This window comes from Aptenodytes patagonicus, chromosome 6 (genome assembly GCF_965638725.1).
Source record: "Aptenodytes patagonicus chromosome 6, bAptPat1.pri.cur, whole genome shotgun sequence".
NCBI lineage: Eukaryota > Metazoa > Chordata > Aves > Sphenisciformes > Spheniscidae > Aptenodytes > Aptenodytes patagonicus.
Window position 1 is genome coordinate 14,772,310 of NC_134954.1, and position 25,476 is coordinate 14,797,785.

Below are 25,476 nucleotides of genomic sequence, written 5' to 3' on the forward strand. Positions count from 1 at the left end.
CTTTAAAATACAACTACGGAAAATGAGAAAAAAAAGAACTTAAAATATCATCACAATAAATTTACAGAAATATTACAAACCATAAGAAAATATTTCAAACACGGTAATTTCAGGTTGGTTTTTTTTTTTTTTCTCTTTTTTTTTTTTTTTTCCTTTTCTTTCTTTGAACAGGATGAAGTCTGGAAACAAAAAGTTATTATAAATTAACAAACGGCGTGTGAACCTGCATGGCAATTTTTGCTTTTTAACAAGAAGTAAAAAAAAAAAAAATTTAGTACAATCTAAACGTTTGCCCTTTTACAGCAAACCAAGCCCATGGTTCGCAAGTACTCATCCTACCTTTTTTGTCTTTTGTACAATTTCTAAAACAATTTAAATGTCCAAATGCTGTAAAATAATTTCCTCTTCTCTCGCAGCTGCTATAAGCTCAGCTGCCAAAGCCACAATGCTCCAAGTAGACTCTATTTTTAAAAAATAATTGGCAAATTCGCGAGTTTGTTTTTTTTCTCTTCACTCTGTATTGCCAATGGACATTCTGATTGCCATGTTTCTTTTGATAAATACTGTACAAAAGTTGCCTGCAAATATTAAAACATTTTCCTCTTCGCTCTTTGAGTCTAGCTCTAAATATTATTGGTAAAGACTTTTGCAAACTTTCTGCAAAGTTCCTACCGTTTTCACTAGAACTTTTTAAAAGTTTTGTGTAGTTGCTTCCCCTCCGAGATCTATACAAGTTCCTTGTCGGTTTAATTTCTGCCCCCCCCCCCCCCCCCCCGCCCCGAGTTTTCTCTGTACAAAAATAGTCAAAAAAAAAAAAAAAACAGTCCAGAATTTCTAATAAAAGTTTTTTGTTGTTTGTTTGTTTTGTTTAGTTTTCCTTCCCCCCCCCCCCCCCCCGGCCCCTTTGTCTTACATATGTGATAGAGGGAGTGTGCCATTAATGGCTGTGCCAGGAACAGGTGCACTCTGGTAGTGTTGGGACATATGAAGTCTGCTTGGGGCAGCTGGTTCTGGTACTTCAGCACCTGGTAGATACATGCTGATCATGTCCCGAAGGTCCCCAGCTTGGCAAGGAGCCCTTGAATGAGACGAGGAAGTGACTACGGGGGGACTGGAGCTGGATTCCGTCTTGACCACCGAGCCCATGGAGCCCAGGGCCATGCCCGGGGTCCCTTGCTGGGAGTAAGACATGCTGTAGGTAGGCGATCCGTTCATGTAAGTCTGCGAGCTGGTCATGGAGTTGTACTGCAGGGCGCTCACGTCGTAGCGGTGCATGGGCTGCATCTGCGCCGCGTTGTGCGCGTTCAAGCCCGGGTGCTGCGGGTAGCCGAGCTGCTCTTGCATCATCCCATAGCCTCCGTTGGTCCAGCCGTTCATGTGCGCGTAACTGTCCATCCTCTGGTTCACCCCAGCTCCCAAGGTGGCCCCAACCCCTACCCCAGTCGTCATGGTATTGCTGCCCGGTGCCAGTAAGCCCCCTGGCAACGTGTACTTATCCTTCTTCATGAGGGTCTTGGTTTTCCTCCGGGGTCGGTATTTATAATCCGGGTGCTCCTTCATGTGCAGAGCTCTGAGCCGCTTGGCTTCGTCAATGAAGGGTCTCTTTTCCGCCTCGGATAAAAGTTTCCACTCCGCCCCGAGCCGCTTGCTGATCTCGGAGTTGTGCATCTTCGGGTTCTCCTGGGCCATTTTCCGCCGCTGGCCGCGGGACCACACCATGAACGCGTTCATCGGGCGCTTGACCCGGTCCGGGCTGTTCTTCTGGTTGTTGGCGGCAGAGTTGGAGTTGCCTGTGCCTCCCCCCGAAGTCTGCTGGGGGGCGGGAGGTTTCAGCTCGGTTTCCATCATGTTGTACATTCAAACTACTTTTGCCTGAAACCAGCCTTGAGCAGAGAAGCGAGAAGCAGCCGCAGCGAAGTCCCAAGCCGGACTTTTTTTTTTTTTTTTTTTTTTTCCTAGGGAGGGGTAGGAAAGGGGGGAGGGGGACTCCCCAAAACCACACTTGGATCAAGATCAGGATCTTCCTCTTCGCTGATGGATTAATAATGCTAATAACTGCTATTATAACCGCCGGAGCCTTGATTTTAAAAACCTTCTTCCTCCTTTTTCCCTTTTCTCTGCCTGCCGCGCTCTCTCTCTCTCTCTCTCTCTCCACCTCAGTCTTAAAGAGCCAGCAAACTACTTTACCCCCTTTTGCAAACACACACACTCTCTCTCTCTGCCTTGACAACTCCTGATACTTTTTTGAACAAGTTAATAGACAACCATCCATGTGATGGGGGCTTGTCAGGGAATAAATGTGTTCGCCCCGGCCAATCAGCGCGCGGCGGCTCCGCCACTGAGGACAAGTCTCTACCCCTGGTTTTGCATGAAACGGGGCGGGGGCTCGGAGCCGCCGGGCCGGCTCGGCGGGGGAGGCGGGCCCGGAGGCGGCCCAGGCAGCCACTGGGAAGCCTTTGTATCTCCCCTTCCAGCAACAGGTCACACACGCCTTTTGGAGGAAGTGGGTAAACAGCATTGTTGCTATGTGGTTTTTGTTTTTTTGGTTTGTTTTTTTTTTTAAGTTGGTGTCGGCTCGGGGCTGGGAGAAGCCATGGGGGGAGCGGAGCGGGAACGGCTTCCCCCCTGGCCCCCACCCCCCCTTGCCAGTGCCCCTCGGGGCGGAGGGGCCGCCCGGCTGCGCCGGGCCCTGCGTGTGCAGCGCTCGCCCCGTCCAGGCCGGCCCAGCGCGCCGAACCCGGGCCGCCGCGGGTGTGGGATCCCCGTGAAAGCGGAGCCCCCGGCCGGGTCCCGCGCCGCGCCTCTCCCGTGCCGCCCTGCTGCCTGCCGCCGCCGGGGAGCCGAGTTCGCACCGCACAGCCCGGGGAGAGGCTGTGCCCTTCTCCCGGCCATCCCCCGCGCCCGGCTCCGTTCCGGCCGTGGCACACAACACCAAGCCCTTCCCTCCAGCCTCCGGCCTGGGAGGATGGGGGCTGTCCAGTGCAAACACGGGTCCCCCAAATGCCGTCCCTGGAGAACACAAAGCGGGGCAGGGATCCCCCCCCTGCACGGGCTGGGGAGGGGGCCGGGGCGCGCTCCGTCCGGACCCGGAGGCGTAACGTTACTCCGCGCCCATTGTGCGGGCGCGGGCGGCGCTGGGTGGGCGCGCAGCGCGGGGGGAGCGCGGCCCGGCGCTACAAATAGGTAGTTTTGTTTCTCTTGTTGTCGCTACACGGGCCGCACAAAGCCCCGGCTAAGTTTACTTCCACTCTCTTGTTGGGATCTTTGTTGGTAAAACGCACTTGACGACAAAGGAAGGAGGGGAGAGAGGACGCGGAGCGGGAGAGGGGGGAGCCGCTCGTCGGCCCCGCTCCACGCGCGCCGCCGCGCCCGCCCCGGCCGCCCCGGCCGCGGTGCCCCGCGCCGCTCCGCGCCTCCCCCGCCCCGACGGGGCTGCTCCGCCTTTCGGCCCGATCCCCCTCGCAGCGTTAAGCCGGCGGGGGTGAGGGGCGGCGGGGGACCCCCGAGCAGGGGGCCGGGGCGCGGGCGGGCTCGGCGGGCGCGGAGCGGGCGGGGGCCGGGGCCGGGGCAGCGCCCGGGCGCCCCGCGCGGGCTCAGCCGCGGCGCTGCGGCGCCCCCTGCCGTCCCCGCCGCGCCCCGGGCGGGGAGGCGCCGCCGGGAGCCGGGAGAGGGACGGGGAGCCGGGGTGGGGGGGAAGGGACCAGGCAATTACACCCAATCTAAATAATAATAATAAAAAACCGCCAGCGAACGAGGGTGCATCTTTTTCTGTGTGTGGATTATGCAAATAAATACTATCGGGTTTAATGTGTTTAATTCGAAAATGTATATATAACCCGTAGATAAGTGATAGGTTAAACCGTCGAAAAATAGGTGCAAATTACGAGATGTGGGATATAAAGGGATTCTGATTGTCCAGGCACTCCTGAGGGCACGGCGGCTGTTTACTTTCTTATTGTTCTCCCTTTGGTCTGCGGTTGATAACGTTATTCCAAAAAAACCTCTTAGGGATAATTAAGTTTGAAGAAAAAAAAAAGGGGGGTGGGTGGGTGGCGGTGGTGTTTGCTCATCGTAATAAACTGATAACTGAGGGCTGGTGGTGCACAGGCGAAGTGTTATTTTTGCTCCGGCTGTAGCTGCAGGAGGTGCGTGGGGTGCCCTGCGCACGCTGGAGGCCTTTCGGGGCCGGGCCCTTTCCTAATTAGATTTACCGTACGAGTAAAGGATGGGAAATGCCTAGCAATTGTGTTATCGGGAGTACTTACAGCTCTATTTTAATTAACTGTTTTAATTATCGATGCAATAAACTCCCTGGCATATATACAGAAAATAAGGTGAAGGCGATGGCTCTTGGGGGCATTTTCTCCCTTTCCTCTGGGTATGGAGGTGTGCGTGGCGGGGAATATGTACACACACACAGAGGGGCGGAAGCAGAGAGGGACCGGGATGCCGGCTATAAAACAAAAAAAAGGAAATGGTCCCCGAGTTTTCTGTATTAATGACAATACCACCACCACTCTCTGGAAGAATATAGCCACGTTGGAAGGGAGGCCTGCGGAGGGGTGGTTTAATCTGAGTGGATTTAAAAACCCGTTGCCTTTGGTATAATTTATGGAAATGAAAAGTGCTTACATTAAACAAATAGTCTGCAAACGTTCTCAGTGATGGGCTCTGCGGCACACGCACTCTTATTTCCAGGTTATGAGTTTCTTAAAAAGAAAATGAATGTTAACTACTTGGATTTTATGTATTTATTGTTCTAATACTCGCCGAATTCTCTAAGAGCCCTAAGGATATAACCTATCGTGTTAACTCTATCGGGAAGAATATACACATTTTCATATTATTTTTTTCCTGAACCTACTAGTAACCAATCTAAAGCAAACTATTAAGCAGTCTTGTGGAGATGGGAGATTGCAGCTCCATTTTTTGTCCTTAGCTGCAAATAGAGGTTTAACTTGCAGTAATTAGGTGAGAACTAGCCAAGCATCTTACTATTATGATGCTTGTTAAAAACGCTTCTTTTCTGCATCTGCATTTGAGTGTGTTCCCCTCCACTCTTAATCTTCTTATGGAAATGAAGGCGAACGGCAGGGAACCTGCAGAGACTTAGAGAATGTCCTTGTTAACTGGAATTTCTCAGCATTGCTAATTAGCAGAGTTTGACGACCACCAGTATTGGGGAAAGCTCTGTTTAGCCACTCACAAACCCTTCCGAGGAAGAGCAGACTAATTTTATTTTGTAATTAAAATCTGAAAAGGGTCCTATTTGACAGTTAGGGCTACGAGAGTTTTATCTCCCTGTGAAATAATTACTGCCTTGATAACTCAATTTTCTGCAAAATGTCAACTGTGAGCTCTAAAAGTTTTAATTTCATTACGTTAAAAAAAAATAAATGCGAAGACGAAAACGTACAGAGAAATTTCCTCTTCCCCCTCTGATGCTGTGACAGCCCAGCGCTCAGGAGCCGAAGTTAGCCAGGGAAGTTTTACCGCACTAACTATACCCAAATCTCTGGGGAATTTCAAATAGCACGTGGTGAGTTTGCGGTAGTGTCCCGAGGAAAAGTTGGGGAGATATACCCTGGAATGCGCTAGAATAAAAAACACATTCCGAGGGGGTACGGACCCAGCGAAGGGGCAGGGGCCACGGACGGGGCAGGGGGCAGGGGGAGCCCCGCTGCCCGACCCGCCGGGGCCGCCTTTCCCCAGCCTCCTGCCCGCTCCCGAGGTGGGGAAAATGCGAGATTTCCTCGGTCAAATAAATATCTCACACGGCGACGGACGGAGACCCAGCGACAACCGCCGGGCACTGAAGGAAAGGAGCTCGAATACACTTCAAAAGTTTGGCGGGGCCGAGCGCGGGTGAGGGCGGCGGCGCGCCCGGCCCGCGCCCCGCCGGGGCTCCCCGCCGCTGCCCCGGCCCGGGCCGGGCCACCCTCTCTGCGAGGCCCGAGGGCGGCCGTTAGGGGAATCTGGGGGGAACCGAGGCGCTGGAGCAAGTGTAATCCACTCTGCTTACGTTTTGGATATTTTTTATTATTATTTAAAACGGTTTAATCTCCTTTTTGTCCCTGCCTGTCCAGCAAGTAGCCCGATTGTCGCTCTCAGAAGTGGCATTACACGTACAAACCAAGGAGGGGGGCGAGTCACAACCGCTCCCGCCAGACCCAATTTCGCCCAGTAATTTCATTCAAGGGCTCTAAGGACCCTTGAAAGCCGGGGAATGCAGAGGGAGCTCCGCGTTCCTCCCGGCCTCCCCTTTCATCCTCCTTCTCCCTAATGAAACCGTAGGGCGAGCACACGTGCGGCCGGGCGGCCAGCGCACGGCCCGAGCCCTCCGCGGGCCGCGGGGGCCCGGGGACGCCGGGGGACGCCGGGGGACGCCGGGGGACGCCGGGGGAAGCGGGCGCGGCTCCCCCGCGCCGCCGGTCTGTCCCTTAGCCCGCCCGCGGCGGCGGGTACGGCCGTGCCCTCCGAGCGGCCCCTCTGCCACCTTCCCCCCGCGGCGACCACCGCATGCATGAGCGCGCTGCTGCTGGGGGGTTAGAGCGTTAAAAAACAAAACGCGGGGAGGTTAAAAAAAAAACCAACAAGAGAGAAAAAAAAGAAGAAGAACCGGCTCCACCTTTCTCCAGTGCTAAGAGAAGCGAAATTAAAAAAATAAGTAAAGCTCGGATCCTGGGACGAGTTTAACGTACACAATAAACAGCAGAAAAGCCGACTCGCACACACCACCTCTCCGAGTCGCTTTCAAAAGGCTTCTCAATAAATGGAGAAGCCGATTGTCCAAACACGCTTCCAGGACTCGTCATAAATAGCCAACATCCCCCTCAAACTCTCCGCGATTTTTCCCCTGCATAATAACGCTCCCCGGACCTCCTTCCCAGAGGAGAGGATAATTGAAGCCCGTACTTTTTCCTACATGACCTTAAAATAAATCAGAAAATCAAGCACCAGTGGCGAGGATAAACTCAGGAATTACTGCACAACATAACGGGATGAAATTACAGTTGAATGCAGGCCCTTTAGCGGGAAGGCAGCCCCCTCGAGCAGGATCCTTTTTGGCAGTCTATTTAAAGTTATCTTTCCTTCCTAGTTTTATAAGAACAAACGAGTTTTCTTTTCCCATTGTAGTTGAATGAACTCATGTATATTAAACACAAAACCCCTCCTGAAGAACGCTAACTGCTTTGCTTAAACCCACAAAGGCACAAAAATCCAGAATTGAAGGTTTCCAATTCCTGAATAAGTCCCCTTAACTCTCTCAGGCTCGCAGGAGAGAGAGATTGGGGACGTTTTCTGAAAGTCTTAATGCCTGGAAGGGGCTATCTCAAATAGAGATGTATTGTCTTTTGCTAAAGTTGAGGCTTCTATTTTATTTCACTCTTTCCCCTTCACCATCTTTGTGTTGACTTAAGAAAATAATGGTGTAAAAAAGTGTCTGTTCATGGGATCACACGTGTCGCCCAAATCAAATGAAGTCCTCTTTGGCCCCAGCGCAGTTTTGATGGAATTATTCCGGCTCCTCCATTGAATTCACACCGTTTCCCAAAGAAGCTCTGGCAGTTTCAATGGGAACGCCTGAGGCACAGCCTGGGGTGCTTCAAGGATGCTTCTCTCCTCAGCGCACCTCAAACCCTGGCACCCCGAGGCATGGTTTGAAAAGTACATTAAAAAAAAAGAAGCCCTTTCCAGTGATTCTCAGATCACTGACACGATCGCCCATAATGGAGCCAAGACGGTGACTTTTATCTCGCTGTTCCTCATAGTCCTTAATTTGGAGCTCATTGACAGGACAGACGGTAATGACACTTTCAGAACTGTTATGGTCTGGAGTGACAATCTCTCCATCTCGCCCATGGTTTATTGACACCATGGGCTCGTTGTGTCAACTTAGGCTTGTGATTTCAGAATTCGCCAGCGACGGGCTCGTTGGGGGGATTTTAATTCAAATTATAGACTAGCTGTCTATACTGCGAATTCATATTTAGACGGCGCTTAATCGGAGCAGAGAGACGGTGCTATAAATAATAACAACACTACTTCCCATGCGTCTATCCACTGTCCTCCACCCAAAGACCTGAAAGAGCCTTTGCCGGAGGAAGCCCGGGCGCATGGGAGGGAGGCAAGGGTGCCTCAGGCCGCGGGAGGGGAGAGGCAGCTCCCCCGAGGCAGCAAAGGGGAGCCCGGCTGCCTCCTCGGCGTCCTCCACCCAGGCTTAGGCCATGCGGGACGGGAGAAGCGGTTTAGGCACATAAAGATCTGGAGCGCTTCTGGGTTGGGGGTGTGGGTATGTTGGGGGGGGTGTCACAGCCCTTTTTCCGTGGAAATCACGGGCGAGCGGGGCTTCTCCAAACACCCCGCCTGTCCCCGCGGAAGCCTTCCCGGCGGGGCCGGATGAAGCCCCGCGGGGTGCCCACCGGGCTCGGCTTGCTCCAGCGGCGGGAAGGGCAGGGGCGGTGCTGCGGGCAGGCAGGTGCTCAGGGCAGCGTGTGCCAGGGAGAGGCTGAGGGAGAAGGAAGAAAAAGGAAAGCGGGAAATTGGCATTTGAGGTTGCTTCTCTGGTTTGTTTCGAGTCTCCCCTTCCACCGCTCGAGAGGGAGCTGTAGGAAATGCCGGCATCCAAAAAACTTCCTTCCAAAAGACATAAATAAACTAAAAATGCACTTTTCCTCCTAGTGGAGATGAACGAGAACGAGCACAGAGCTAACCCCCCCTTGCTGCCAGCTGTCTGCCAAGCCTGGGACCCCATCCCCGATTTACAGCGTTTGCTCCCTCGAGTAAAGTCCGCAGAATAAAAGCGGGCAGCTGAGTTACGGACCGAGCCCAGGAAAACAGCATTTTGGTTGAAGCAATCACTCGGGACCCTTGATTTTAAGTGCCAACTTCTGCCCTTAGGAGGGGGGAGTTTACGACCCCTTTACAGCCCCCCTCACAACTGCTGTTTCTAAGGGGAGCACTAACAGCCCCTCTCCTGGAACCGGGTTAATCATTCACCTTTCAGCAGGAGTCACTACATTTTTTGTAAAGTGCCTCCTGACGTTAAACCGTGTGTACCAACCGCTCTGTATTTTTTCCGTTTCCTGTGGTAATTGACATATGATATCTCTGTTTATAGCTAGCTTGACAGATCTATACAGATGTATATTTTTGCTTAATTTCAGAGTTATATATACCCAACGCATGCTAACTAAAGAAACAGTAAAGGAAATCTGGGAATTCCGTTGTGCAGGAAATCTGTGCAGGGCTCTTGCTATTATTTATAGAAAATGCTATGTCTATATTTTGGGCGCTCTTACTACAGAATTGCCTTATTAGGAGTCTCAAACGGAGATCAAACTGAGAGAATGGAGAAAGTATACTCAGCGCGACAAACAGTAATCTTCAAAAAAAAGCTATTCGTATATAATTTCTAAAGTGAAAAGTTTATTGTGAGACTAACAACCACAGGATTCATTTAATAGAAAAACTGCGGCATTATGACTTTCATCCAGGCTGTCAACAGGAGATACAAAATAACCCCAATTTAGCAGAAATAATTCGGTTTCCATTAGTGTTTCTCCTCGCGCGCAAGACGCATAAACCGTGCTGGGTATTACCGCAACTCGCAAATACCGCCGTTAAACGCACTACACGGAGCTATGCAGATGCCCATAAAATAAGCAGCTAGTTCATCTAAAAAGTTGGTGACAATGCAGCACTTCACATATTTTGGCTAATCGTTTTATGTCACCCAGGTTTCTTTTAAATCTGTCATCTCCACAGTGAGGAAGAAAAACCCCACTCCAAGCATTCACTTAAGATAACGCTTCTTCCTTTTCCAGGAATTGGGAGACGGGGTGTTTATTTTGCTTCGGTTTTTTTTTATTTTTTGGGGAGGGGGGGAGGTGAGACGAATTCATTGCTTCGGGTTTAAACACATGGCATTTTAGGAAATTTTTTCCTTAATGAAAGGGAAACGTGCAACGCTGCTCACAAGCAACGCCTGTCAATGCTGACTTATTTAAGACACCTTGGGAGAAAAACAGGAGCAGAAGCCCCTGAAAGGCTGGCGTTTCCTGACAGCACTGGAACACCTAAGCTGGGAACGGGGAAACATTCGTCCTTATTTTTGTGCCTAATGCTACCATAAAACAAGTCGGTCTTTTGAGGATGCCCCGCTGCCCGGCCAGCAGAGCCCCGGCTGGCGGCGCGGTCCCGCAGCAGTACCCCTGCTCTTCCGAGGTGTGGGAGAGCAACATATGTCGACATTTCTGTAGGACCCAGGCTTTCGGAAAGCTCTGCTCAGAAACAAATCGGCGGCATCTTAATTTTTCTCTTTTTTTAACGTTTGTATACCCAGAGGGCAAACGGCACGAGCTGGAGGCGGCTTCCCCTTCCGTGATTTCAGGGCTGCGCCACCTGCTCACCTTGCCCGTCCCTACTTCACCGTGCGCACTTTGAACCCCCCCGCGACTCCAAACCACTGCCAGGCGCCGGCTTCTCGCCTTCCCTTTAATCCCCTCCACGCGCTCGTGTCCTAATTGCGGGCGCAGCCTCTCCCGCGGGCAGCGGGGAGCCCCCGGCGCGGCCGACAGGGGGCGCCGCCACCCGCGCTCGGCGCCGCCTCCCGCCCGGCGCGGCCCCGGAAGAGGGGGAGAGGCCGGAGCTTAGCGGGGTCGAGTACGGATCTTTAGTCTCCGCGGATAAAAAGAGATTAAAGGCTAAATTCTTTTTTTTTTTTTTCTATCAGTTTTAACCAACTACGAAAATGTAGGGCTTTTATCCTTTGATGTTTCCCAGAAAGAAACTGTTATATCGGTTGTGAAATTACATCGTTTCAGAGCCAGAGAACCAGCCGTGGAGTGGTAAAATAATTTAATTAAAAATAATAATAATATGAGGACCCGAGCTTCCGCAGAGGCACTTAAAAGCTGACACATGCCCCTCCGTCTCCCCTCTCCCTCCCGACGTTTCCTGCCTGCCGTTTGATGGGAATAATTAAAAATAAAATAACCCCACGCTAGATGGGGGCTCGCATCCCTCGTCTGCAGCGCGCTGTCCTCACCCTGCCTCCACACAGCCGGCCCCTGCCGCACAGCCCTGCTCTGGGGAGGCAGAATCCCGCACAAAAGCAAATCGCTGAAATCATAAATCAAATGTTGGTCTTTTACCATATTAAGCATAAATAAAATTGTAACCGGCTTCCCACTTCCCCCCTACTACAAAAACTCTTCACCTGTATTTAAATAGCACGTCTTTAATTACAGCAGTTGGGGATCTATGAGGCTGAAATGAAATTAGCAGTCATTACCAGTCCTTTAACTCTGTGGTGCTTTTGATCAGCACTAAATTAGCTTTCCAGTCCTAACAAAGGCTCTATAGCAAGCAGTGGGCTGTAAATAAGACAGCTCGACCTGCCCTCAACACCTTTTCTCTTGTCAATCACAGCTCTATCATTCAGCCCAAGATTAACCTTTATCTACCAAATTCTTACCAAAAAAAAAAAAGAGGGTGGAAAAAGAGGGGGAAAATCCGACCTCAACTTTGCTAACTGTAACTAAAAAGAGCTTCCCTTTAAATAGTATTATAATGAGCCAGGACGTCAAAATCGATCTTTTCCCAACCCAAATTGCCGTGCATCAGAAGGCAGCGTTAGACCGAGGCGGTTAAATGTATCGATTTATTCTCCACTTCCCCGGGCACGGCCCCCTCCCCCGCGCAGCCAGGGCCCTGCCCGGGGATGCGCTGCGTCTCCCCTCTTTCAGCGTGCGGGGCCCGGGGAGCCCCGCCGGGGCTGAACCCCCCCCCCCCCCCTCCGCTTTCCCCGGGAGAGGGCTGGAGACCCGCGGCGCAGGCGGGGAGCGCCGCCGCCTCGCCGGCAGGAGGCTGCGGGCTGTGCGCCGCGCCGCCGACAGGGGGCGCCAGAGAGCAGCGGCCGCGGGCGCCGCGCCGGCGCTGCGCGCCCCTGCGCGCCCCTGCGCGCCCAGGTAACCCCCGCCCGGGCCGCCGCACCGCACCCCGCGCACAGCCCCGGCCGCCCCTGCGGAGCGCCCCAGCCGGAGGCACCTCCCGGCAGAGGAAATCGACATCGCATCGCTCGAAGCGGCGGGATGGCTTAATGCCTGCCGCCGAGCGGGATGCGCGCTGCGCAGCTGGGACCTGCCCCCCGCTCCGCGGCTCACCCCACGGGGGAACGCCAAAATAGCGGCCCCGACTGAAACACCCCGGGGAGGGAGGGGAGCGTCCCGGCTTCGCTCCAGCCCAGCGGTCCTCCCCGGGCCGTGTGCTCCGGGGGAGAGGGGCAGGCAGGCAGGCAGGCAGGGCAGAGGCAGCCTGTGGACGGGGAGCGCTTCTGCCCAGCGGTACGGTCGCGATCAGCTACCGCGCAATTTCAGCCGAGCCCAAATCCGCACACGAGTCCCCGGGGTTAACGCTGTGGAGCTCGGAGCGGCGGGTCGTAGGTGGGAGCTACATTTCCAGATCATTTTAAAGGTCACGGGGGAGGAGGGGGGAAAAACTGTGAATGTCAAAGTTGTGCTGCAGCTACTTACATGTCGGTGCCAGAGCAGGGTGGTGGCTAGTTAGCGGTTTGATTGGCAGCTTAAAGCGAAAGTCCGCGCGGACTCCTGAGCCCCGCTCAGTCCCGGGGGTCTGAGCACTTTTCACCGGACAGAGGCAGTTGAAGGAAGCTCGCACGTCCCCTTCTCTTCTCCTCTCCTCCTCCATCCAGGACAGAGAACGAATCCATTTCGGTTTTTCTTCCCCCGGCTCTCCTTCCGTTTGCCTACACATCCTCCAAGTCCTAGCCCTAGCTTTTAACTGCAGTCCCTGGAACAAGAGGGGAAAAAACCGTTTATGGCTTAAAAAATCCAAATGGCTGATTTTGTGTGTGTGTGTTATAAGAATGCACCACAACAACAAAAAAGTCACTTCTCTGTCCCCCACCGTACAGCAGAAGAATAATAAAAAAGCTTTATATTTTTGCAGTGGGTATTCAAAGATAATTTGATGCCATTGTTTCTGCTACAGATGGTTCTTTTTAATACAATAACACTGCTCTTTGTGCATACTACACACAATAAAAATCGAAAGCGTTCTCCTGAATAACCATTTTGTTCTCGCTTGTATACAGGCCAACAAAAGCTGCCGTGAGGTAATGGGTTCTGTTTATTGAAGCCATAGAATAGAGGTTTGATAAAGATTTTTGTATATGGGGGGGGGGGGGAATTAAAATAAAGACCTCGCCAGGTCTAGCTGATCTCTGCGTATTTATTACCACTGAAATATTTTATCAATATATTTCTTTGCGTTGCAGCTGCAGGGATCCCTCCTCCCCTCCCCCCGCGCCCCATCCCTAATCAGCCCAAACATCTGTTTCTTTGAATTTGGGGAGATCTGTAGTCGTAGCCAGACCTAAAAATCTAGACTTTGAGAGCGAGCGGGGCAGACCAGCTCAGAGGCGAAGGCAGCGGGCGGCGGAGAGGCGAGGCTGAGGAGCCCCGGCTGTGCAGTGTGTGCGCGTATCGTTGCGTGTGTTGTTTTGCAATCTGCTGTCCACGCACACGCACACACAAAGGCGCAAACTAGTGCTAACGGCCACCGGGATTAGCCCACGGGATCTCTCGGCGTGCGGACACGCGGCGTGCCCGTGCGCTCCAGCACCCTCCGCGGCGCGCAGCCCCCGCGCAGCGCGGCTGGGGCGCGGGGCCACCACTCGCGAAGTTCCGCAGTCCCTCCAGAGTCGTCCCCGCAAATCAGGCTCCTGATCTGCCCCCTCCGCAGCGCCGGAGCCGCAGCCCGCGGAGCGCACCGGGCAGCGGCAACTGGGGGTGAGCGAGTACCTCGGGTGCCCCGGGCTCGAGCAGAGTTCTTGTGCGTTGCTAACTTTCTGCGAAGTAATGAATAAATTAGCACCGCTGAAGGGGAAAATAAATATTAGAGGGAAACAGCTATTTTTGTCCCGGAAACTGTTTGACGGGTCAAGAATTCTGCGCCCGAAAGTCTCCCCGTTACCTAGTTTTGGATCTGGTTACGACTGTAGCAACTCGAAGAGAGCCCCAAAGCAAAAGAAAGTGCTTAGACAATAGGGCTCTGCGGGAAAGTTGTTAGTCAGTGACTGTGTTTGTCTACCTTTCTATAGGAATTAATGCCACAGTTCTCTGTGCCTCTGTAGCCTGGACTGACAGTAATCCACCTCTGTGACTTCTGCCCTTTGTGTTTTCACAAAACTCGGCTCACTTGTAGCACGACAACAGCACGGAATAATGACTTTAACCTTCAAACATTCTTTAATTAGCTTTTTCAGCAAACCAAAAGATGCTCAAATGAGCCCTTTGACAAAAACTGACCTGCGCCTTCAAATTCTACTTTCACTTTTGGGACTAAGACGTTATTGGTTCACAACTCGTCTGAAGTCATCTAATAAGGGATTATTTAGGAACTATTACCCACACGCCAATTAAAGCCTCTCCGATGAAATTCGGGAGACAAAGATAAGCATCAAAACGGAAAATTAAACTATTTGTACATGGCTTGTTTTTCAACAACCCATTTTCCATCTCAGGATAAACATCTTCGCGCCAGCTCGCTCCGCCGGAGCGGGGAGGGTGCGGGGAGCCTCTCCGGGGCGGCTCGGGGCGGCCGCGGCCGCGGCGCGGCGGCTGCGTCCCCGCCGGCAGCGCCCGGCCGCAGCGGTCCCGGCCGGCCCGCCCGTCCCCGCACGCCTCCGCACAGGGGGGCCGTGCTTCCAGGGGACGGGGGGAGCTTTTCTTTCCAGGCTTAACGCCAAGAGAAGGCTTGCAGGGAGGGTGGCAGAGCTCACCTCCACGCGTACAGTTCAAGCAACCTCCTGTCATTTTGCAATAGCCTTTACATGAAAAGGGGCGGGGGGGGGGGGGGGGGAAGTGGCATAAAAGATCCAAACGTGCGAAAGTTCAGGAAATTGTGCAAGAACTGTCCTAAACTGGTAAGATTCGGGAAGAAAGTACCGCTTCTCCTGAAGTATTTTATTTCTCAGAGCAGTGAAGGAAAGGGATTAGTAGGAAATGCGCATTTTGCTACCTGCAGTGGTTCTCTGGGTTAAATGGGAACCAGACTCTGAACAGTTTAATACCGACTTATCAAGGAAAGATGTTTTTTTTTAATCTGCAGACAAAACATCCCGATGGCTCAGAAATTTTACGTCGTTCTTAACTGCTGTATACGAATCTTGGAGAGAGTTTCCAGGCAAATTGCAGCAGCATCCTACGGCAAGCTGACAAAGAGATTCCAGGAATGCCACGCATCTAGGAGGGAAATACGAATCCCTCTTTTTAGCCTGAAGCACGAAATTGGCTTAAAGCTCATTTTGCAGATAACTAGAAACGAAATCATCAGTGCGTGGACCGGGTGGCTGCAACTTTCTAACGCTCTGCAGCAATTTCTAAGACTTGCGGGGGGGGGGGGGGGGGGGGAGAATGAACCACAGGTTGGAAGGGCTCTAAAAGAAACTCGCATCTCAACGTGCATTTTTTGCCCTGGTCTGCGGAGGGCTGGGCTCCCACGCGGGCATCGGTACCCTTAAGTCTCTGTGCCGAGACCGATCCCACGGGGTAGGAAAATGGATGTCCTAGATTTTGGCTTTCACAATTCATTTTAGGCTGGGAAAAACCCCACCTGCACCCAGGTCCGTAGGTAAAATAACGGATCACTCCAAATTTGCGAAATATATCTATATCTCTATGTTGCATATCCAAACAGAAAAGACCAATAAGGTGTTTGCCAGACACGCTCTCCCGTAGAAGAGCTGACCGCGGATGTCTGACCCACAGCTGTGTCCAGACCATAAATAATTTCTCAGTTTCGGGGTTCCTACCCAGGGCAAACGACTGGCCCTGCTCTAAAGGAGAGAGGAAGAGCCAGGCTGCTGCTGGCATTTCTCGCCCCCAGCCAATATTTCTGCGCTTGCTGTATCCGCACTGGCTCCGACAACTGCTCAGCCACAACCTCTGCCTGGCTCCAGCCGCACACGGACCCGCTCTCCTCCGCCCCGGGGCTCTGCCGCCGCTCCGAAGTTAATCTTCCCCCGAGGAATTAACACGAAACGGGACAAGCCCTTCTGTCGCGCTCTGGCTCGCTGACAAGAGGGTTAAAGTTTAATGCAGGCGGGCTGCCCCGAGTCACCGCCGGCCCACGGCTGCCGCCGGCCACGCGGGACCTGAGCCGGGCGGGGGCGGGCAGGGCGGCTCCGGGGCGGCCCCGCCGCGGAGCCCCGCGGGGGCCGGGCCGCCCGGCCGCGCCGCACCCAGCGGCGGGGGGGCGAGCGGGGAGGGCCTGCTCGGCCCGCAGGGGCTGCCCCGGCGCCCAACCTGGGTGGGGAGAGCGGTTCCCGCAGCCCCCGCCCGCCGCCACCGCGCCCTCTGGCTCCGGGCAGCGGGGAGAAGCGCTCGGGGGACAGTCGCTGCGCCCGCGTCCCTCTCCTGAGGGGACGGGGGGAGCCGGGCCCGCAGCGGCGCGGGGCCCGCAGCGGCGCTCGCTCGCCAGTCGCTACCCCGCGTGTCCTCTGGGGCCTTCTCCCGCGGGGAAAGGGCTTCCCAAATGACCACTTCCAGAAGTTCTCATCCTCTCGTTTAATTTTAACAATGTTCAGGCTTTTCTAACCAAAAAGCTACGTGTGAGAATTGTGGTGTGCTGCCTGTGCACAGGCGTGCACGCATGGATATACAGTCCTCGGAAAGGTTGGACAAGCTTCCCACCACCTTACAGCCTTAAAAGAACATTTGTGAAACACCGCTAGCAGGGTTTTTTTCGTTGTTCCCCCCATCCCTCCGGGGTATGACGGTAAAAAGTCCCGTTACTTAAAAGCAAAGAACCTGTACTTTACAAAAGCGGCTCTTGAGGAGCTGCAGGTTTGCATAGCGGGCAGGCCTTTCACTGTATAGAAATGTATGTAAGAACTTTAGATGTGCCTCCTAAAATTGGAGGTTTTTCAGCTGTCTAGTTTTTTTCATGATTGCTACGAGACACCCGAGACCCGTTCATTTATTACCTCAACATTTACTGCAGTATTTCTGCTACGGGTAGCTGCGGTGCCAAATATGCCTTTACTGAAAGATGACCACATGGTATAGGACAAATTTCTCCTGGGAAGAAGAGCAGAAAGTATAGCACCAGTAACATTCTGTAAGTATTTTGCCCAAATATCTCTGGCACTTGACACCTTCATATATTCAATTCTTTAGATGGCAACGTTCTTTGGAACTGGACTTTTTTTACATACTAAAGATTAATTTATCAAGTAAGTGAAACTTGTTTGCAATAACTATTAAATTCCCGGGTATGTTATGTCTGCATTACAAATATATATTGATTCTAGAAGTGTTTTGGCAAATAACAACAGTAATTAAAAAATAGACAATGTGCATACACGTGCACACAGTATATATATACTTTACACTGTACATCTCACACCCATGCACATGCTATACACTATACGTATGATAGTACACAACCTAGTGTCAGTACATACTGCACATTTATAGGAGTCAGAGACTCCCTTCACACATACTTCCACACATGCACATGGAGTCTGCATGTGTTCTTACATCTTAAATGATGTGAGAAACATAATTTTAAGTGCTAAATTCTGAATATATTACCATGGAGTAAGGTGACAATCCACAACCTACATGCAGGTCATTTCTCAAAACTTAGGTTTTCATTACATGCTTATTGTTGCTGTTAACAGACTGGAACTGGAAGGGAGAGCGTCAATCTTGGCAGGAGGCTCCCAGTGAAGTCCAGAGAGCTCTTCACCGGCAATATTCTGCCTGGCACTTTCTTCATCATCATTGACTTAAGATGTAGGGTGAATTTGGGGAGGTTAATTTTTTTCTCTGCGGTTTCTGTATGGTTTCAAGTAGCCTACCATCACCACCTCATCATAGCAACATCTGCTGATCCCCACAACCTGCAGTGACTTGGTGACTTTATGAGGTAAGTCCAGTTTATTTGGAAACACCCAGCTTTAGATAGACCCTCACAATATTTGCCTCCTATTATTCTCATTTTTTTCCAATACCTGTTTTCACTCTAGCCATTATACAACTCAAGATAACAATCAGGGTCCATAGTGGGCCACAACACGTTGTCCTCAACACTTCTTCCTCTGAACAACATAGGCCCTAAGTAGGAATCCTTCTGCATCATTTGAAACCCTCCACCAATATTACAGAGTAGCGATTCCAAGGTTCCTGACAGGTCAAGAAATCCAGGTTATTTGAAAGAACATTAATAAATGATAATATGCAGAAATGAGGGATAGCTATTTGCAGCAGGAAAAGGGCAAAAACCTCGTGCTGTAGCTGGCACTGAATTAAAAAGTATACAGCGGATTAGATATCAACCACTTCTATCAAATCCAAGGCCCAGGAACCTAGGGGGAGGGAAGTGTGTAAGAGCAGACGCTTAGAAGGTAAACCACCCCAATTAACCTCATTATCTGTTACAAAACTGTACTATTAATATTCTGGGTTTTTCAAATTACTGTTGTTGTTGTTGTTGAAGAGAATCTGTTGACTATAGCATGTGTTTTGCTGTCGTCTCCCAAATCAGCATTGCCCTTCTTAAGGTCAGGGGAATGTATCTTAAAACATTCATATATTTTAAAAATATGTATTGTTATTTTAATAGGCACTGTGGATAGTTTAATTCGTATCTGTATTAAATTAAACATATGGTGAACAGGGTATAATAGATTTTCTATAATTTAGCTGCCAATGTGGCAACAGAAGCCAGTTACTCTCACCAGCAGACTTGTCAGTGGTTTGTTTACTAGCTTATTTGAATTAAAATAAAGCTTCGCTTCTGCTGACTGCACATCATTATCTATGAGACCATAATCCTGCTAGCAAATCCTATATCTTCCAGAACTGGCTCTTTTGTTTGGGATTACTGAGAGCTTAGCCTATAACAAAGAGGAATAAGGCATCCCTCTCATCCTCGTAATTAAGTGTGGGGAGTAATTTAGAAACAAACCCAGAAAGATGTACAATTTGGAGTTCTGCTTCTATACAGGATTGGGGAACAGAAGAGGCCAAACACTGATTATGTTAGCACAATGTTTAAACTATTAAACTACTGTACAACAGGAATCCAGCTTTTAAAAGAAATGGCAACTATCAATAATGTATTAAGTTGCTTTACACTAGAAACATTTTTTGCTTATCTAAAGGTATGCTGGAAAATTTGGGTGGAGCTTAAAGATTGAAGACTATTTTAAATCTCAGTTTTTCTACATGCACATGCTACATACATGTCACTTTTATAACATCTCCATTCTGAAATTAAAGAACATAATTTAATACATGAAACTCGATTTGTATTTTAAAGTATCCCTTAAATGATTTAACTACTTTTGAATAAGAATATTCTCTAGGAATAGGAATATCTCTGGCAGCTGAACATGCTTGTTTAAGTGCTCTATTTTAATACCACCAAGATTTATATTTTCCTTTGGGAAAACAAGTAGTTTGAAATTGTTAGCGTTTTACAGCCACCTTAGAAATGACCGTAGCATTGGGGAAGAGAATAAAGGATATTTTAACGGATATTTTAACATAGGTATTCTGAGGTCAGTCAAAAGTGTATCAGCAATCTTTCGACCATGTTTTTCTAGCTGTATTCATGTCATCCAATTCTCTTTCTGCTTGAAACAAGAGTTATGTTACATACAAGTTGTAGAAATTAATAACTAGGTCACAAAAAATAGAAGTCTCCGGAGTATACAGATAGACAATATCTATTTGCAGAGGGCTAATAAGGACAGGGGTTGATTTATAGAAGTCTTCGACATTAATTGTCACAGATGGGAATTCTGAGGACCTCTGTGAAACCCAATGAGGCCCTAGTGAATTATAAAGCAGGTCCTTAGACTTTAGAAACATTTAGGCATAGTGACAGTTCAGAACATCTGTTAGCCTTCTGTCTGAGTATAAACTGGATGTCATGGAGTGCACAGCTGTAGGCATTTTCTGCCTCTTTTTGCCAACATCTGTCACAGCATTACAGTAATATAGGTAATTATCAACACCTCATATAAGCTGTTTGCTATTTTAATTTCTGAATAAGTAAAATTAGCATTATACCCTTTTGCAAAAAAAAAAATCCAGAAGGAGAAGAATATACGTTCCCTTTTAAAGCTGAATGATAGATCTGATCATTTTAGGATAGTTGAAATTCAGAAAAAATCTCTACTACATATAAGGTCCTTAGGATAACATAAAAGACTTAGGTGAGAACAAGTTTAAATATTCTCCCTTTCCCTCTCTGTCTCTTAAAAAAAGACATCTGAGTCTCGTCTGTCATAAGCAAAGAAGATCAGCAGCAAGAAAAGATAGGAAACCGTTAATCATCTATGGTTTTTTCCATGCACAAGCAGCTGTCACATGATGTATGTTTTACCACAGTAACAAAGCCAAGGGCTCATCAGTACCAAGCAATTTTACTGTCAGCTGGTCATCCTTCTTCTCACAACATCTGCAGTAAGAAAAATATATCACCTTGCAGCGATGCACAGAAGCTCGACCTCACCGGCTGATGATGAAGTGAGTGGGGTAATAACCCGCAGAACTTTCAGAAATAAAAGCATGTTCCAGGGGTCCCCCAACATCGAAACAGAAGGGGGTACACAGGAAGAGACCCTCGAAACAAATAGGCCTTCAAGCCAACTTTTCAGGACCACATTTGGTCCTTTTACACATCAAGAGAGAGAAACCACTGCCCAGTCCTGAAGATCATCTGCCTGATTGTGGGCAGCACAGAGAAGATTTCAAAAAGTGACCAGGTATTTTGGGTTCTTAAACTCTGGAGGCCCAGGCAACATACTTTATAAGAGCATGATTTGCAGAAGGCAGTTGCTTATCATTTGTGATAATCAGGCTCCTGTGAGATGTTGCTAGCTGAAAACCAGAATCATCAGCCACCTTTGGTAACAGTGGCCCACTTGGTGGTTGTCTTAATGAGAGCGATTTTGTCAGTGCCCTACACAGTCTTTTAGAGCACAGGATAAAGAATGGTAGAACAACAAAGCAATGCTGTCAAACAACAGCAGTGGAGACCATGTCAGTCTGAACTTGCAAGTATGAGCCTGGTGACAGAAAATAATCATGTGTCAATGAGTTTTACAACATTACATGGAAGCGACAATCATATCCAGCTCATACTTATTTTGCTTTCACCACAAAAAGAATAGCACCTCTGCTAGAAGTTAATGTTCCAACATGGAAAACCTGAAAAAGTGCCATTAGCTCTTTTTATAAAGAGGAGGCATATGGAACAAAGTGGTCACTAATACGCTATTTTTAGTGCCTGAACTACAGTCCAGAAGATAATACCCAATTACTTGATATAGTGCTCTCTACACTGTCTGAACAACAATAGTAGACTGAGAAGCAAGAGAAAGCACCAGAATATGGTTTTGAAGTCATTCAGATTTCATGTATTTTATTTTCTTCTAAAAATAAAGGCTTTGAAAAGAGGTGCAGTGTTGTCCAGGTTGAAGGAGGGGGGCCAGCGAAGAGTTGAAAGGGATATGAGAGCAGATGGAAGTTGAGAAAGAAGAGAGGGAGACCTTGACTACAGGGAAAGACAGCTAGGGCACAGATAGCCAGAAATCTAGAGAAAAGAAAGAGAAAATGCATCTGGGGTGTACAGTCAGAGAAAGGCATCCACATAGCTGTAAGGCTGTCGTATCTGTACCTGTAAGAATGACCACATTCAGGACAGTCTATACAGTTGGGGCCAATGCAGGATTTTACTAATGCTACTGTCTCCCCTAGTTTCCACTCTGCTGGACTGTGAACTGTGGTGGCTGAGCTGCAGGTGCGTATTTTTTTCATAGCCTCTGCTAGCAATGCAGTAATTTTACTGAGGCCATAGAGGACAACTCTGCGCCAGTACTATTTGAGACTGATCCAGCAATTTTGGAAGGGGATGCACAGAAACCTTACTGTCTTGCTTTCTTGTTTTCCCCTTCTCTGTTTCTTACTGCTCTTCAGCATTTATTACATGCCCACTTTTATTTTCTCCTCACACACAGTCAAAATTAGCTGAAATTGTGGACCTACTCCATGTAGTCTGAGGTCCACAACTCTAACAAAGACAATTCAGTGACAAGGACTGTTTCTACTGTGGTCCTAAGCCACTTGTGAGATGTTTGTAGGTTGGGACTATTTCTTTCAAGAGCTTCAGCCCTCCACCGAGCAATTACCGCTCTGGCTTTTCTTGCCTACCGCAACTCCGCATCCAGATGGATGCTAAGCAGATTTTACCAAATTACAAGCTGCAGGATAAATATTTTCCTCCTACTTTTGATTTCAATGCTAAGATTCTTAAACATTTATTTTAATACTCACAAATAAAACTATCTTACATATTCCCATCACCCTACTACCTAAATGCATTGTTCAAATGCCAGAGAGTACATGAGCTATTGCAGATCACATAATAGATGCCTACACATTCACTATACTAGTAATATTTATTATTGAAACAGACTGTTTTGTAAAGAGCTCCGAGATACCTAGGCCATAAAAAGTGTGATATAAACCAAAATGCTATTCAGTTCAATAGATGTCTGATAAGAAAAGAACCCTAAAATTTGAACAGTTCCTCCTCCCCTTAATCAGCCCTAACAATGGTACCCCAGTCTTGGCGCTCCTGCATGCAGCAATATCTGTCTTTTAAAGAGAGGAATAGGAACATGCCGCTAACAGAAAGCGCTCATTGGTAGAACATTGTTAGGTGTTTTATAATTGATAGTTTTCAGCATCAGCACAAAGGTAAGGGCTTTAGCCTTGAATACTACCCACTAACAATATACCCACATACAGAAAACTAGTGCTAAATGTATTTATTAAAATAAATGCTTTAAAATAGTCTGCTTTTCATACAAAGTAATTATCTTATACTATGTGCAAAAGGTACTTTTGCAATCAATGGTATACAACCAGCTTCAGATGCAACCACACACCCCCCCCATTACACACAGTGATGCTCATCAGATTGCATGGGACTGAATCATTTCATTATGTTCTGTAGCTTAATTCTTCAATTCCTGTAGCTTCAGCTGGAATTCATCCAGATCAGCCCTGTTTTCTAAGATGAAATCAAAATACTTCAAGGCCACAACCACCAAATAACACAATCAGCTCTAAACACAGAATAAGGTATTTCATACTTTTTAGAGGCTCATAGTTCCTGTTCTAATAGTGCCAGGGCAACAGGGGTTTTTTTTTCCTCTCCTTTTTTTTTTTTTTTTGGCACTTCTAGCCTATTAATTACCGAAGGACAAGAGAAATATGTTGTGGGTATGAGTGAATTTTGTAGCAGTCAAAACAGACAGTAGCAGCCAGCTGGAGAATTTTAAACACACTAAATTTTCACAAGTCCTGCCTAAGAAGCTAATCACTAACAAGCTAATGCATTCATTTTTTTATACATCGGATAGACCAGAACAGTCAAGAAATAAAAGAGAAAATAAAGAGCAGAAAAAAAATATAATATAGTAACAGGTCATGATTTTTCCACTGGATTAGACAAAAATAATCTCCCTGGTAGAATTAGGTGAGTAATCATAAGGGTAAAATGTTTTAATTACTAAAAATGGTTAGTTTCATTTGGTTATCTGTAGAATCCTATCATCTCTTTTAATTAATTCATTTGCAAGAATTTGGGTGACCATCAATTTATTCATAAAAATGTTTGAGAGTTGCAGGCTATGCAAATTCTGTTGCTAATTAGTTAATGGCTACATTCACCCTGTCAGTGGCTGATGATCAGATACTTGTGCTTGTAATTCTTACACCTACAAACATTTTTTCATACAATACACCGGAATGTTTCTGTACTTGCGTAGAGTGGACAGCACTGATCTTGAGTGGCTTTTTCCCCCCAGGATCAGTGTTTCCATGGCGAGTCCTGTGGGGATCTATCTTATCTTTTCTTCTCTGCAGTAGGCATTTAGGGATAATAAAATAGTTAGCGAAGAGGTATGTTCTGCGTTATATTCAATAAGCTGATGATGGTCAACATTACGGTCCAGACCCACAAAGGCACTAGGAAATCAAAGAGCCTTAGGCTCCTCAATACATTTGTCCATATGAGCCTACATCTCTTAAGTATCTGATTTACTCTTTTAGATGTTACACCTCGTGGGGACAGGGACACAGAATGGAGTTAAATGACCAAAAATCTCTGGATAAGATTGAAATGATGCTGGCTGATCATTCAATGACAGTGATGTGACTTCTCTGCCTTTGATTTTATCCATCATTTGTAATGCACGTGCACCATGTGGGGCTGTTGTTGGCCCTCACTGCTGCTGGGTGCACAGTGACAGTGTCCAGGATACTTTTTACCATCCAGAGAAGCAAAAGGGAACTGTGCTGTTAATTCTTTTTTTTTTAAGTAATTGAGATTCCCTTAAAAACCTGTCATAGCACTACTCGGGTGGTGACCAAAGCAAAGTTAGAAAACCAGAATTCAGTAGAAGACTAATTTAGCCCCAGTATTATAAGATCCTAGGATCCTGTCCAGCCTAACGTTTATAAATAATTCCACAGGAAAAAATCACTTACGTGAACTTAAGCACATTGGTAACTGCTGGACTGGAGTCTTGGTGAGTCAGTTCGTATTGTTAGTACCGCTCCTCCAGTGCCAAATGCTTGAAATTTGTCTTTTTGTGTCCTTTTTCTACATTTACTCATGCTAATAATCTAATCTCACATACTAAATATCGTAATATCATTTAGGATGTTCCAATTATAGAAAAAAAAATATAATTCAAGTGAAAAGTCCTTTGCAACATACATCTCCTCCCCATCCTATTGCCATTAAAATGCTCAATTTCAGAGGACCTACCATTATTCTTTTCCTTACACTAATTTTTTTTTTGCCATTCATTATATTTCCATTACAACTCTGGAAAAAGATGTACTTCAGTGGATGATAACTGAGACTATACTGTTTAATAGACGGAAGTAGCTATTCTACATTTCAGAATGACTAAATTAAGTCCTACTGAGAAAGTAAAAGTTTTAATTTCCTTCTTTTAATCAGAACACTTGTTGCAGATTAACTAACTCACATTACTTTTCTCGAAGGAAAGTAAGAAAGAACATTTGTTTGATTCTAACATTCCATATCCTTAAAAAGCCAAATTACAAACACAATGATACATGCACACACATAGCAGATTGGAAAAGGTCAGCCACTTAAGTGGTCAAATCACACAAGCCCTCATTTGAGCTAAATTACTCTCCTTTCCCACCACAAAATAGAACAGAAATGGGAGTGCTCTACTGGGGAGAGTGATTTTTCCAGTATGTATAAACCAGGTTAGCAGTTTCAGGAGTGTAACCGGACTTTTCAAGGACCTTCCATGGACTTCAGAAAAAGCTAAGAACTTCATAGGTTTTAGTATGTGTGACTGCAGAGTCACACAGCACGCTTACA

At 48.2% G+C, this 25,476-nt stretch overlaps 1 protein-coding gene and 1 long non-coding RNA gene across 4 annotated transcripts in view; both read right to left on the minus strand.

Annotated features, from left to right (window-relative positions):
* The window catches only part of LOC143161880 (uncharacterized), a 304,778-nt gene that overhangs the window by 36,201 nt on the left and 243,101 nt on the right, over positions 1-25,476 (minus strand). For all 3 annotated transcript variants that reach the window (XR_012995610.1, XR_012995609.1, XR_012995611.1), the window contains one exon: positions 12,537-12,813. This is a non-coding gene — a long non-coding RNA (uncharacterized LOC143161880). The remainder of the gene's footprint in view (positions 1-12,536; positions 12,814-25,476) is intronic.
* Positions 909-2,295, minus strand: SOX2 (SRY-box transcription factor 2). The gene has a single exon (XM_076340661.1). The coding sequence runs from the start codon at positions 1,855-1,857 to the stop codon at positions 910-912; it is 948 nt and encodes a 315-aa protein (XP_076196776.1). The 5' UTR covers positions 1,858-2,295; the 3' UTR covers position 909.

Coding starts and splice junctions, on each gene's coding strand:
- SOX2 (XM_076340661.1), bottom strand. CDS start 1,857: ATGTACAACATGATGGAAACCGAGCTGAAACCTCCCGCCCCCCAGCAG.